We start from the raw sequence: 16,049 nt of genomic DNA, 5'->3' as shown, positions 1-16,049 counted from the left end.
AGTCTCTGCTGGACTTGGACTCGATTCCATTTATAATATGAAAGATCATGGCGGTGGGTGGGGTGGTTGGGGAGGGCCGCGGGCTGGGCGTCTCCGGACCATTCCGGGTGGGCTGGGGTGTGGGGGTCCTGCTCAGAGGGCTCGGCTCTGCCTGGGTGGGGGGTGGCTGTCTGCCCTGGGGGAGCATTGCTGCCTTGGGCCGTCGTCGCAGGGCGAGGGCCGCGTGCCCCGGCGTCTGCGGGGACTCCGGGGCTTCTGGGGTGTCCGCTGTGGGGGCGTGGGCCGGGTCCGGGGGGGCGGGCCTCCCCCGGCCGGGGGGTGCGCAGTTAACGCTGACAACAAATATCTCAGATATCTTAAATGTGCATACAGAACAGAAAGATACAAAAATACATAAAAAGATACAGTCTAAAGCAATATATGTTACACCACATGCAAATGAATCACAACATCAGCAGCTCTTGTAACTCCTATGTATGAAAACTGGAAATACTCATGCCAATCTTGGTAGTTGTGACGAGGAAAACAATACTCATTGAAGGGTTTTGCTTGTAGGCTTGCACGAACAAGGTTTTTGTTTTTCAATCCCAGTTTCATTTAAAGGAGCATGAGGCTCCTTTTAAGAAATGAGACTCTCTAGCGCCACCCTTCGCCACGACGGCCGTCGGGGGTACTGCAGCCAACAGCGACGCCGGCACGGGTGAACGGGGAGAACGCGCATTCGCATTCGGCCCCACAATTGCAGCACATTTTGCAGCACACAGCCTGTTCAAGGCAACGGAGAGATACACTAGAGCAGCGGTTCCCAAACTTTTTTAACCGCGCACCCCCTTCTATGTCTCAACCCGGTTGACGCACCCCCAATCCCCCACCCAAAAATGTGATGCTTTTTTGTTTTGTTTTTTGGTATAGTCTTACTAACATGTTGTATTCTAAACCTAGGCTATTAGTATGTAATCATGATGTTCAAAATAATTCAAAATAAAAAATCTTATTTTTGCATGTAAAACCCCCGTCAGGCGATGTGTCGCGGCAGCTGGACTGTTAAACCTAAATTATGGTTCCGCGTTAAATAGACGGCGTAGCCTACGGCGTAGGGTACGGGGCGATGCACAACGTACAGTGTGCGTCGCCGCGTACCCTACGCCGTAGGCTCTGCGTCGGTGTAACGCGGAACCATAAATCAGCCTTCAGACAACTCATCAAACGGAAGGTGGATGGCGGACACAAGTTCCCGTCCATTATTGAAGTCTTAGACTCCTGCGACAAAGATGTTTTATCCAAGATTAACTGTTTGCATCGTATTCTGATAGCATTGCCTGTTACAAGTTGCTCCGTGGAGCCTTTTTTTAGTCGTCAACAGGACCAGAGCCGTCAGAGCGACGACGCTCACAGAGAGACTGAGGAGCCTCTCGTTGCTCATGTTTGAAAAAGATTTGAAATGTGCATTTTCTGTATTTAACAGCGTTTGTGTGTAATGTATATGATTAATAACAGCAGCACGTAATTATAGGCGCCCCTCTGCTCCTTCACCCCCCCCCCCCCCCCTCTCTCCTCCCCGACACACACACTAGTATGAGCTGCAGCTCCAATGCGCGCCCCCTCGAGCACGCGCTGGAGCGCGAGTGTTTTGGATTGACGGTAACTTTATGGAGAGGTAGAAAAAAAGAAGAGAGGAAGAGAGAGAAAGAATCGAGTGATTGACTGCTCCTTGCAGAAAGAAACTTGCCACTGAGGCGACTATTTGGCTTAAGGTTGGCCTGATGGTTTTATAATAAAACCATCAGGCCGTTTTCTGCATTTTCTGCAAAACGAATAATGCAAACTACAGATCACGTCATTGGCACCCCAGAATAAAGCTTTACCACCGAGGTGGCAAAGCGCATGTGGAGTGCGCTCTGAATTTGGGCACACCTCTACCAGCTTTATAGGTCTGGGTAATGTAGGTTACTCGAAAATATCCAGTGTAACAGTCTTTGTGAGGAAATATCTATTCTTCTCTTTGCCATTGCATTTATTTATTCATTAAAATTACAGTTTTTGATTTAAAATTTTTACAAAGGAAATGTTTATTTACACATCTTTATTGTGTGAAAAAAAAAAAATTATCAGACCGCCATTACATTTTTCATCTCGCGCACCCCCTAGAGGCAGCTTGCGCACCCCTGGGGGTGCGCGCACCACACTTTGGGAATCCCTGCACTAGAGGGCTCATTCTTTTTGGTTTGGAACGCTTCATCTGACATTATTAATAGAAAACTTAAAACCTATATGAATTTTTTTCATAAATCCTGCCTCAATCCTGCCTCATGCTCCTTTAAAATAATATGAGTTGCTACTAAAAAGTGGGTTTCAGACAAAGTAAAGGGCAACCTTATTCTTCAGAACACAGTAAAGGTATGGAGAACTATTAGGAAGATAGGGACTCAGAGCGATTCCCTCTCTCTCCTCACCCCCATTCATTTAAACCCGGATTTTCCCCCTGGTCTCGAGGACCGTGCATTTCTTTTGTGGTCTGAGAAGGGTATATGTACTATAGAGGACTTGGTGGCTAACGGTGCTGTTAAATCTTTTAACCAGCTCAAGGAGCAGTATGACCTTCCCAACAAACACTTTTTCAGGTACCTGCAGGTCCGTAGTTTTGTCTCCTCAAAAGTAAGGCTACACCCGAGTGGGTTCTCTCGCTCTCCTGTAGAAGAAGTCTTACAAGATCCCGAGCCCCGAAAATTGACTACCAGGTTTTACAATGCTTTGTTCCCACCAGCAGAGGGCATGGGTCATCTTAAATTACTCTGGGAGGCTGACCTGGGCATAACAATCTCAGATGATGAGTGGGGAGATGTTTGGTTGAGCTCATGTGGTTGTTTGTCAACCAACAAGTTCAACGAGTTACAGTTTAGAATAATTCATGGGCTCCAGATTGCACCAGTGTTACGGAATAAATTTAATCCTATATTTCCCAAATATTGTAACAAATGCAGGATTTCTGATGGGTCTTACTTCCACTGTATTTTTGATTGTCCCTTGTGGCAGGGTGGAGAAAATGATGGGACACACGCACCTGTGTCCCATCAACCTGAGTGGCTGGTTCTCTCCACCCTGCCTGCCTTATAAGGCGGAGCTGGATAGCAGCAAAGAGGTCGAAGAAGCTGGTATGCTGATGTGCTTGTGCACGTGTTGGCGGTGTTTCGTGTTTGAATAAACGGGTCTGCACGAAACTCCGTGTCTCTCCATCCTTCGGTCGGCCCCGGTAGCACTCGCCCTGCTACATCCCTTTATCAAAAGTTTCTGGGGAAAGTTTTCTGATGAAATTTCTGTAATATTTGGTAAAAATCTAGGTCTTAAACCACTTTCCTGTATTCTTGGATTACATTCTACTCTGAATATTAAACCCCACATGGTAAAACTGCTTGATGTTTTTTGTTTGGTGCCAGAAGGTGCATTTTACGTCAGTGGATTTCTGACAAACCTCCTAAGCTTTCACAGTGGCAACAAAGTATATTGGAACTCATCCCTCTGGAAGCCACGACCTACTGGCTTAAGGACAAACCCTCATTGTTTTATAAAATTTGGGACCCATTCTTGGACTACATTGGAACAGAGCGTGCACAAACTTTGCAGAGAGGCCTCTACGGTCTTATATGGACATATATCCCTAGAGAAGCCTATACTTGAGTTTGAACCAAGCGGAATGTTGTTTGTAACACCTCACTGAAGAATATGATGTTCTTATATTTCCTTGTCATGTTTTCTTACTTTAAAACCAAAATCAATAAAAATATTTAAAAAAATAAATAAATAATAATATGAGTGCCAGCTTCAGGAAGGATGTCTCTCCCTCTGTCCTGCGATAGTAGAGAGGAAATCCTCTTGCCTGGAATGTTGCAGCTGGAACAGCTAACTAGCTGTGTGTGGTTGTGGGCCCACCACTGCAGCAGGTCTTTCATCCTGGGTATGTGCATTTTGGGGAAAAGAAATCCTCTTATGTGATTGAGGTATCAAACTACGCTGTTGGAAATATCAATTGAATTGCTTGAATCGAGGTAACTGGACTTTGTTTCTTTTGTTCTTGAGATTCAACTTTCAAGAACAAAAGCAAAGGAAGTCCAGTTGCCCTGATTTAAGCCTTTGAGACTCATTATGACCTGGATGACAAAAACATCTGCACCAAGCCGCAGTTAAAAGTGATACATGTGGTCATAACCCTGCCATCTCACTAAGAATTTGAAAATGAACCAAGTGATTCCATTAAATAGATGTTAGTTGTCTCTTTTGGCACCATTCCTACAGAATAGAAGGAACCTGCTACACATCCTGGCAGGCTCAGGAGTTATCAGACTGTGGAATGATGGGGGATATCTCCCATCCTCAGGGAGAGATATTTTATACAATCCACTGACTTCAGGGTTGCTTGATGTTATTACACTGCCTGAATGTGTTTCAGTTAAGGATTGTCAGAAAGATTTTCTCAGGAATCATCTCGGCTGACACTGCTGCTGAGTTTGCAGCTGTCAACAGAGTGAGAAAAAAACGGGAAATGTTTCTTGTCTTGTTTCTTTTTCTTCCCCTCACATGCCTACCATTAAACAGGTGGAGAAAAAGCATTATTGATTGATTGTGTAATGTACTGTCAATAGGGCACTTGAAAAAGCTCAAACTTCATATTTATGTCTGCATGTTTGCAATTTATATATCACTAAGGAAAATATACAACATGTATTTTGCATTGGACACATGCTTACAAGCTCCACCCTATTTCTTGTTTTTCTACAGATCTGAATCTAATAACGGTGAATTTGCTTCTCTGCCACAAAAACCGCAGCGGAGGCAGAGGAAGCACTCGCCACTTCCTGTTTACTTGGCTTTGCACCTTTTTACATGCAAAACAAACTACTGTATCTCACGTTTGAACAAAGAACCTGTTGTGGTATTAAAAACTTTGTTGGAAATGGTAAATATTAGGGTAAAGTGTTCTACAAGTACTTTTGACCCTGCTACTAGGATAAAGTTGAACCATGTACTGATCCCAGTTTCAACACTGGAATCAAAGGGGCGTTTATCCTCATTGGCCGGGTTTCCCAGATCCAACCTCTCTTAAGGATTTAAGAGAGGTTCAAAGAAGGTTTGAACTAAGAGAGAATCCTAAGATTCGGGTGTTTCCCAGATGACTTCTTAACACCGTCCTTTAGTTTCGCTCTTTCAGACGCTCTTTGGAGCAGCTGTCCGGTTCTGAAACCAAATCAATCGATGCCAGGCAAATCGATCACCGATCACTATCAGCGCATTTTCACACGCAGCACTGCTGCCTAACGCACTAATTCACTGCTGCCTGTGCGTTATAATAAAAAATTAAGATGATAAATATAATTCAATGACCCTTTTTCATCCAAACGGTGTGTTACTCCGTTATTTCTGGCTACAGTGAGGCTTTTTTTCCCCACACACGGAGACCGGGAGTAAACGGGGTGGGCGTGTGTGTGCGTTCAAAAACATGAGCCAAGAGAAGGCGAGTTTCGCAAATCGCAACGTGGAATTACAGCAAACCCTGGTTTTTCGCAGGGGTTATGTTCCAAAAAGAACCCGTGATAAGTGAAATTCTTTTTACAATTATAGAGGGCTTCAGATTGCAGAGATCATCCCCGCCTCGCACGTATTCCTCCTCTTCTGAATGATGCTGCATCCCGACTCGCGCTGTATACAGCGCGAGTCGGCAGGTGGGTTTTTTCAAGAGAAGAAAATAGTTATGGGTCGTTGTCTTCGCTCTTTTTTCTTCTGGGCAAAAAGATTCTTTAATATAAACCGACACCATTGATTATATTTGAGACTGTATGAACGATTCATCAAAGGATCTCGTTCTTCAGCTGCTGCTTCCCTGTCATCACATAGGGGCTCGGGCTCGGGCACGGCGCAGGTGTCCCGGCTGCCTGACAGCCCGGTCCGACACACGTCCAGGGGACTGAAGTGCTGACGCACGAATGCGTTCATATAAACAGTTCTGCTTCGCGCACGGTGACGCGGTTGATTTGCAGCGAGAACATGCTGTATAGCAGCCAAATTATCAAATACATGATATTCATGATGATCGTTTTATTTGTGCGCATAAAGCATATACAGGAACACACTTGTTATTCCTTATTTTTCTTTTTTTCCCCCTTTGCTGTCACCAATAAATGCTAAACAATATAAATCTAAAGTATAAAATAAATCAAAATTTGTGCGGGGTGCATTGTTTTAATATCTCATTGCTTGGTGTGATATTGATTTGCCTGACGCGGCTGGATCTGTGAGTCTTTGTTCACTAAGATGGTTGTAAAGACTGGGTCAGCAGCATCTTTCATTTCCTTCTTAATGAAAGAGATACTTAAGCTAAGAGCAACTCTGGGAAACGCGATTTTCTTTCACAGGCTCCTTAAGAAGGTTTGAAAGAAGTCTTTCGCTGTTAAGAACTACTTAACTGATCTGGGAAACCCGGCCAATTATCTCCTTATCCTGGGGTCTCCGACAGGAGATCCCGATCGACACCTCCAGCTCAGCTCAAAAAATACTTTTCACTATGCAACCCTCATCGAAGTTAAACATTATGAGCTTCAAATTTTTAAATAAGTACACTACAGTGTACTAAAAAATTGAGGACAAAATATTACAACGGTGAATAATGATTCCTCATCCCTTTGTCCTCTCACAAATACTCCACTCTGCTACTTTCACTTTCTCGTCGTCCTTTGCGTTCTCTCTCTTTTTCTCAGTTGTTCAAAGTTCACTGCTCTCTCATCCATCATGTTTTTATGAAATCTTCCTTTCCCAAGGATGGACTTCTCAACAAAAGTGAAGTGTTTAGTGTTAGTTTCCTGTCCCGCCTTTAACCAAAAACACAAGATGTGCACGTTTTAAGGTTATTTCAAGTGAGACTTTTCTTATCTTCCACTGAGACATGCTGTAGCTTACTGTTAATAAAAGAGAACATGGCACCAACGATGCAAAGGTCAGCAAATGTTTAGGAAACAGATTTGACATGAATTAAAGTGCTTCTCATGGTGCTTTTTCCATGTGCCTGAATGGGAAAAAAAAATGGTTCAATGGCAATTGTTACAGTCAATGGGTTGGCCTTCAAACACAAGACTAAAACCATCTGATAGTATATTCAAATATGTATAAAGATATATTGAAATAGTTTTTTCAAATAATCAACTTCTCTTTCAGCCCTACCAGCAAGTGAAGGCAACACAGCAACTCAGCACCTGACTCGCTGCAGCGCAGCTTCAAGCCTGGTAATTGAGGGATAACGAAAACCAAAGCAAAAAAAACCAATAACGCTAACTAGGCACAGATTCCAGACCTACCGGTATGTCAAATGTGTAAGGCCGGTGCCCCAGGGCCACTGTGGTCCATATTGTGTTACTCTTGTACTTCCTTATTGAAAGCTGTCATTTGAGGGTTCAGGGATAAAAATGTAAACCGCAGCTTCTGGTAATTCACATATTCAAATCAGACAGTTTATCATTTTCATTACTCATTTTTTCACAGTTCCTCTTTTCTCTCTTACCACTTGTATTTCTTCCTTTAATTTATATCTGTTTCTTTTATTTACTCCACCTTTCTGTGCTTCCTAAACCTTTCACCTACAGCTTTATATATAACAACTGACATAACAAACCATTTTAAGTCTTTGACGAGACTCTAAAATGTCGTTCCACTTCAGTGATTGTGATTGACAGGTTCCCTCCAAACATATTAGAACTTTTTGTGCGTACAAATGACAGTTTGCACAGATATCACCATCCACTTACTGCTATCTTGTCCATACAAGTTGATTTCTGATTTCCTAAAATTTAATGTTAATAAATCTAAAGCGAGGAGAGCTCACAGCCTCTGATTCCACAGAACGGGATTGATATATAAATATTCTTTCTGTAATATATGAATGATGACAATGTGAAAGAAATATGGTGTGAACAACAGGCAAAAACACATTCAGCTTCTTTTTGGGTTCATAAACTCATCTGATTGCAAAGAAGGCCTTCTGTTATTGGGGACTTTGGTTCCCCCAAAGGGTAAACAATTTTGGGAAAGTTAGTTGTGGCTTAAATCAAATGAAAAAATAAATGAAAGAAAACCTAAAGTGTCCACATGTCGTTCTGAGTTTGAGGATCAGGACAGCGAGTAAAGTTGTTGCTCATTACTCCCTGTGGTTATGTTGTTAGTAAAGAGGCTGAAACATGAAACATGCAATCTAGAAGTACTCATTAATGAAAGATGGTTGGAGTTGCAATACCACTGCTGACCACATGGAGGCAGCATCTGAGCACAAAGTCCACGTATGCAGGCCTGGTCCCAACAAAGCACAACTCTAGTGGTATAAATGACATTACACGGTGTGGATCATCCCTTCTTATCAGTACAGTGTTGCAGCTCTTTCATAGATCTACTGTATACCCTCCCCCCATGTGATCACAAGTGATATTACTACATGGATTGGTTTTAAAGGTGTGTATTTACTGTAGCATGTACTGACTGACTAAAGACCATGTCGCTGTTACTGCCAGTGGTGTTTTAACATCTGGGGGTCAGTTCCACATCTTCTTGTGTAAAAGAGAAATAAGCAACAATTGTCCAAAGCTGAACAGGGAAATAGTTTATAGCTTGAACTGTAAGAAAATGTATAGTACACTGGATACTATGGTAATACAATGTGATATTAGATGATCTTTACGCCTCCTAAAAAATGGCTATGAACAAATGTGTAAAAAAAAAAGGGAGTTTAAAAAGGAATATTGTGCTGTATCTTTGCAGTATGTTGATGTCATAGACATTTCATTTTAACATCTGGAAACTGTTCCAACTTGAAGATAAAAGAGTAAAGAGTAGAAAAGAAGTGGACCAGTATTTTCTGCAATTCACCATGAAGGCGGTTAGATGTCAGCATTGCTCTGCAAATGTATTTGACAGTTTTAGGCTGAGCAAAACTGCATGCTTCTGTCCCTTGGTGTCTTATTGTGCACTGAGCGCACATCAAATTTGATGAGAAAACCAGCTTGGATACTATGTTGATGTGGAATTGTAGGTTGAATATGAGGTAATTGAAGAGACAATAGATAATAACATTATCTATCTATCTATCTATCTATCTATCTATCTATCTATCTATCTATCTATCTATCTATCTATCTATCTATCTATCTATCTATCTATCTATCTATCTATCTATCTATCTATCTATCTATCTATCTATCTATCTATCTATCTATCTATCTATCTTAGGAGCTTTCATTACTCTATAGTGCCATCTTGTGGGTGACAGGGAGAATAGGTGAGGACAGGACTGGGTTGTATATCACAGTGTCTTTACTGTAAGTCGAGGGAGTCTTGACCAAGGAAGCGAAAAGGGACAAGGAGAAAAAAGATTATTTCAAGCCTCTCACTTTTTTTCTCACAGTGCCTTTTTGTCGGTGCTCTCACGCGAAACATCTCATTAACTATCTACGGTTATTGGTTGAGTCTGTCTTTACTTGATTCCCGCTGAAAATGCTCCTGATTCCTTCTCCTCTTCCTCTGTTGCCTTTCACTCAGATTATTTATTTGTTTTATTTTTCCTTCCACAATTCCTTGCCCACATCTTTCTCTGTCCCATTTTAGAATTGTTCCTCAATAAATTCTTGATATGGACTGCTTTTCTCTTTCTAATTCTTTTGAGATACTTTCTGTTGCTCTTGCTGCAGTCCTCCAGTGTCTGGTGTTGCCTGGAGATGCTTGACTAAAACAAACAAAGACACTGTCAGTACTGACATGTTTCCCTATACTAGAAGGATGTTGAATTTATTACTCAATCCACAAAAGTAATAATGATGATAAACAAAAACAGAAGTATACAGTAGTATTCATTTATTTATCATCAGCTGGGAGACTTGCCTGTCACCAACATCAGACAACCTCTGACAGAGTTCACATCTGGTGCTGCTGACATACTTGGCATTACTTTCAGATAACAAATACAATTTCCTAATACAACCAACGTCAGGGAAATAAAATAGTCTGAGCATTTCTAAATATTTCCTCAGAAACTGGACAATGATGTTTACATATAATGATTGTAATGAAGGAAATACTAACATTAAGATTTAAGATACTTTAAAACTATGACACCGGTTTGTCATTGATGCCCAGTTGGATTGTGAAAAGGGTTTCTTCACAGTCACAATCAAATAGCTTGTTGGGGATAATGAGGCGCAACATAAGATAGATAATTACATAAATGTAATTAATAAATCAAAATGTTTAGTCAGATTAGTATGCTCTACAAGCAGAACACACAAAGGCAGGTTAAGGTTATTTGTATTAGTTAAACTGTACGCAGCAAGTACAACACAGAGACACAAGGGTATAATTCCCATTTTCTAAGTTAAACTAAATGAAACTCAGCTGAAGGGTAGGATGGGCTTCATAGAGTTTGATGTCCAGGTCAGGTGAGTCTCTCCAACGGTGTCTTCAGGTCCCGGTATGCAGAAGGAACAGAAGAGCAGGTGCTTGAACTAAACCAGTCATACGCAGGGAACGACAGCAGCATTTTCCTTACTGATTGCCACAGTCAATACAAAACTGCCAATCCACAAGTGCAGACTCTCTTTTAGACATTGTTCAATCGTTCGATGACACAATATTTTTTTAAACATTGACTTTTTTTTTTAAAGCTTGAGGCTCCTTTAAAGAAATGAGACTCTCTAGCGCCACCCTTCACCACGACGGCCGTCGGGGGTACTGCAGCCAACAGTGAAGCCGGCACGGGAGAACGGGGAGAACGCACATGCAGCGTCATGTGACGTCACATCCACAGCCCAGCGCGGGAAATTCGGGACCGAATTGCAGCACATTTTGCAGCACACAGCCTGTTCAAGGCAAAGGAGAGATACACTAGAGGGCTCATTCTTTTGGGTTTGGAACGCTTCATCTGACATTATTACTAGAAAACTTAAAATGTATACGGATTTTTTTCATAAATCCTGCCACAATCCGGCCTCAAGCTCCTTTAAATCTACTCTTTTGCACATGAGTGACTGGACACTTTTTTAGATGTAGTGAGAGTAAGAGCCAAAGATCTGACATAATGATAAACTGTATTAGAGTTATTTATTTTAGTGACAATAATCTGCTATTAATCTTTCGTGACATCAGTTGGACATGTTTTGTCCTATGTGTGTTATGTATGTAGAGCATTTAGGAGTATGGTGAAGAGTGTAACGTGAATATAACAGTGGACTCTGAACAGAGCTGTGTTGCTCCAGTGATCGGGATCAGACCGGAGGAGAGTGGTGTTACAAGTCTGGCTGTCTGTGGAGGAAAGACTTGTAAAGACACCCTGATCCACATACACAGAGAGCTATTCAGACACTAATGAATACCTTTCACCAGAGAACAATAACAAACACGATCATTTTATGTATTAACTGATCAAAATGTTCCCAGCAAAAAGAGAGAAACAAAGCTTTGCACATATACATTAACATATGTTCTTTATTCTAATTCACCATACCACTTTGGTATTAGATCATCTTTTTATCAAATGAAATGGGATAAACTGTTGAAGAATAGTTGCTCCTTTTGATCTTGACCTGCTCTTTGTAGCTTCAACTGCAGCTCTGGGTTTAAAATAAAATCGAACCTATTACTGCCTGTAAGTCAGGCATTCCTGCAGATTGAAGAGCTAACGAATAATTTACTTTTGGCATATTTTTCCCCTATAAATTTCACTTACTCAGACTTACCTCCAGCCCTGAAATTGGACCTTACTGTAACTTCTGGGCTACATACAGTGGACGGATACTGAGACTGCTTCCTGGGCTAAATATTTAGTCGTCTCCCTGGCAACAAATATATTTCTATTTTGGTCTGCTACTCTGGGCAGTGTTCCCTCTCACAGACATACTCAGCTGCACCAGGTTGTAAAATACCAGTCTCAAATCAACAACGGATCTATCAGTAGTTATCCTGTCTTAGGTGAGGAATACAATCACTTAAATACTAACGGTTACATGTTCATTGTCTATAGTTTTGCTTTGGTTGAGGCCAAGCAAAGCCTCTCTTCTATTTGCTGTGTGGACTGTCAGTCAAACTGAAGGAGCCTCCCACTCTGTATAAACTCATCTCTCAGGGTGCAGCAGAGAGGCGAGGCCCTGCAGCAATCTCACTACTTCTTACATCTGCTTGGACTGCTTAGAGCTGTGAAGATGGCAAAAGTAAGTACAATTTTCAACACACTTTCAATACTTTATTCCTCGGTATTGTATGACTGACAGGGACAGTCTTAGGTCATGTTGTCAATGTGGAAATGACAGCTGGCTCTCGGTCTTTTTTTTCCCCCAAGGCCGATGTAACTAAAGCAGCTGAGCTATGCTGCAACTGAAGCAGATCACAGCATAGGACTTAATTCAGCTTTTCAGAGATAAGGCCTTGTGGACCCCTTATAATCCCTTTTATGGTCAAAATATGTATTGTGGTGCACACGTGATTAATAGTCATGCTTTAATCAGTTTTTTAAACTGGAAATAAAAGTCAAATGATCATGTTCACCCTTCCTGTGTTGCCTGAATGTTAACACTGCAAAAGAGACATTCTGTAGAGACAATTGTCCATTTCTTTTCAGCCACACCTTCTTAGTGTTTCTGTAAAAAAGCAGGCACAAATGCATTCTGCACCCTTTGGGTTCATAAACTCAGCAGCTTACAACGAAGGCTTTGTGTTATTTCAGATGTTTACTGGCCTCAGGGGTAAACACTTTTGGACAAGTCGAATGTGGCTTAAATCAATTTTGAAAATAGATGAAATGAAGTTATAATACAGACACCAGAATTGACGCAACAAAGCTGTACCTCTCAATTTTATGTTCCTAATAGAACAAGTTATACGTGATTTGTCACTAATGACATTTGGAAGACAATTTCATCAGAAAATGCATCATATATTATCAGTAGCCTGTTTTTGCCAATCAGAAGTTCCAGGAGGACGACCTTTATTTGATTTTGGTAGTTTAGTAGTCATACTGAACATATTAGGACTGTTTCGTGTAGTGAGGAGTCTCAAATTGTTATAGTGTGAGTAAGAAGTTTAGGAAAGTAACAGATTGCAGCTACTTTTGGTGAGGACATGGAACAGCATGCAGATGCCAGAGAGATGCAGTGCCACCTCTGACCCCGGCCCAGCCCAGCAAGTCTCAGTGATATGTGTCACCAACACACTTTACAGATGGACTCGAACATGGAGAGAATGTCTTACCCATGCCCCTCCACTTTGTCCTGGCCTGTCATTTTAGTCTGTATGTGATTTTTTTGTTTGTTTGTTTTTTATGGGCTTTTTATTCATTTTTTTCCTTTTCATCAAAGCTAATAAAGAAATAAGTATTTCAAATAAATATCTGATAGAAAATAAATTAAAAAAGCTAAATTTCGTGTTGGATAGCAATGCACAATATATATCAATATATGATTAAACATATCCAAAAAATGTCCTGTTTCTCATAGTTTTTCTGACTGGAAATGGTACAACTCATGATTTCAGATGCTTTCTACTGTGTTGTTTCTTAACAAACCAGTACATGTTTAGCACATGTTTCACAATATAATGAGTGCCTTTATAATTTATAATTTTTTAACCTCTTATATGAGTAATATTAATTTCTCTAGCCACTTAATTTTGCATGCTGTAATCTTAAAAACACTGTAAATGTGTACGTTTGCAAGTGAATTACAAGATCATTATTACTTTGCAGACCAGATTTCCCCTCCACATGTACAGAAGCAGTTGAGTTAAGAAAGAACACCGTGCTTCACTTTTTCCAATGTGTGGTTACTATCAGTGGAAATTTTTACTTATAGGAACCCCTCATCTTTTTTTAACATTTTTTGGCCTCGGACAGAATTTGGCAAAGTATGAACATTTCCTCAACAGTAGGAAAAGGGAGAGCTGGGATCTTTGCCCAGCCAGTTAATGGGAGTATAACTGAAAACACATGTTCTGCTTTTCTAATTATAAAGTGCGGCCTGGTGAGTTGAGATCCATCATCAGGACTGTTTTCTCCCCGAGGCTGTAATCAATGGATCTCCTAACGTTACTTGCCGCCTCACCGTGCAATAATGCAGTGTCACTGTCCTCCCTCTCTGTGCACAGGGAATGATCATAAACAACATGTCCTTCAAGGTTGGACAAACCATGACTATTGTTGGAGTGGCTAAACCTGACGCTACAAAGTAAGTACTGAACTCTATCTTCTTATATGTATGAATATTTATGTTAAAAATAATTCACATAATGTTTCCACTAACAAAAATTCTTGTCATGGCGTGCAAAGGTTTTTAAAATGTACGTTTTGAAATTAAGACACAGAGTCAACGTGATTGAAGAGTGATTCTTTCTCTGATAGTTTTGAGGTGAATATTGGCCCCAATGAGGTGGATATCACGATGCACATCAACCCTCGTTTTAATGCCCACGGAGACGAGAATGCGATTGTCTGCAACTCATTCGAGGGCGGTAGTTGGTGTGAGGAGCACCGAGAGGGAGGATTTCCCTTCCAACAAGGAGAGGAGTTCACGGTGGGAGATACTAACTGTGTACATTGTGTTGCTGTGCATGTGTTTGTAGATGCGAGGACATTCCCATTATTCTTGCTTTGTGATCTTTTTAAAAACACGTGCATCAATGTATCCGAGCTATCTCTATCATGATTTTGACAGGGTAAAATAACGAAAACTTTTCCTTTTCCTTTTCCTTTCTGAAAGGTGCACTATGAAGCATCCTAGTGTTTGTAATTATTTTTCTCTTTATTGTTATCTCATCGTGCCACTTAGATCCTCATCGAATTCACACCGCCGGAGTTCGTAGTGACTTTGTCCGACGGCTCTGCAATCCACTTCCCCAACCGAATGGGTGCAGAGAAATACTCCTTCTTCAGATTTGATGGGGAGGCTCGCATCAGGAGCGTCGAGATCAAATAAACGCCCATCTTCCAGTGAATCTTTGGATGTCAATTCTGTTATATTTTGTCTTCTTCATTTAATTTTCTGGGCTCAGAAAACATTTTGCCAAAGGAATAGAATCTAATCCAGCTTTAAATGCTTATCACATAATGCAGGTGCTTGTTGAGAGTAGATGGTAGCAATCACAGAAGCATTTAATGATAAGATCCATCAAGTCAGAATCTTCAGATCTGCACACACTCGCCTTTCTACACACCCGATAAAGCTTCTGATCAAAAAGCAAACCTAACATAAGAGTTTAATGTTTTAGCTTTGTAGTATGTCGAGATCTGTTGAAAAGAACGAGATGGAATGACATCACCTTTTACTAACCTGCCAAGAAGTGCTCTATGATATGTTTCTTTGACATTCCAACACTGCAAAGCTGAGGTTCTAACAGTGTCTGTTAAAGAGGGTCCTTTTAAGAAAGATGTCTGCTGTGTCTGTCTACAACTTCAAGCATCTCAAATGTGTTAAAAGTTTTTTTCTTGTCCATTAAAATATTTCTGTGTCTGAAGCATAATCCTTGTCTTTCTCTGTGATCATCTGTGCTTGATAATTTGAGTTTACTCAGATATAATAGTTCCAAACTTTGCTTGGAGCTGACAATTGAGTTCTCAGTGAAGCGTCTCAGACTTCGACCCCAAGTAATGATTTTATGCTTCTGGTACCCAACATTGGATCCCATACAGACCATGGCTTCTAACTTGGGTAAACAAAATATTTATGTTGGCAGAATCATAAATAGGCTTTTTTATCCATACTTTTCTAGTCTTTCCCATCTTTTTCAGAGTATGAAATAACCGTGCATGTTTTCGTCTTGACTTGCTTTGACCACTGCAATGTTCTGTTGGTCAGGCCACTTTTCTCCACCGTGACTGAGGCTCCAATACTGTCCTCACTTCCTTCTCCAGGTCAGGATGGATTTTCAGGTTGAGTTTGTTGTAAACTCTTACTGGGTTATCACTATCTTATATTACTGATTTTATAAATGATCCTGCAAGAGTACCAAGGACTACTGATGACTTTATTTGTATCTTTCAAGAC

At 41.0% G+C, this 16,049-nt stretch overlaps 1 protein-coding gene across 1 annotated transcript; it reads left to right on the top strand.

The window, feature by feature from the left end:
* The first annotated feature begins 11,907 nt into the window (after window positions 1–11,907).
* lgals2a (lectin, galactoside-binding, soluble, 2a) lies at window positions 11,908–15,525 on the top strand. Its single transcript, XM_061711082.1, has 5 exons — window positions 11,908–11,988; window positions 12,143–12,227; window positions 14,155–14,234; window positions 14,408–14,579; window positions 14,835–15,525. Exons 2-5 carry the CDS (start codon window positions 12,219–12,221, stop codon window positions 14,979–14,981), a joined length of 408 nt encoding a protein of 135 aa, XP_061567066.1. The 5' UTR covers window positions 11,908–11,988; window positions 12,143–12,218; the 3' UTR covers window positions 14,982–15,525.
* The last annotated feature ends 524 nt before the right edge of the window (window positions 15,526–16,049 follow it).

This window comes from Cololabis saira, chromosome 21 (assembly GCF_033807715.1).
Source record: "Cololabis saira isolate AMF1-May2022 chromosome 21, fColSai1.1, whole genome shotgun sequence".
Lineage (NCBI taxonomy): Eukaryota > Metazoa > Chordata > Actinopteri > Beloniformes > Belonidae > Cololabis > Cololabis saira.
The sequence above is the reverse complement of the archived record's forward strand: the minus strand, read 5'-3'. Positions and strand labels throughout refer to the sequence as shown.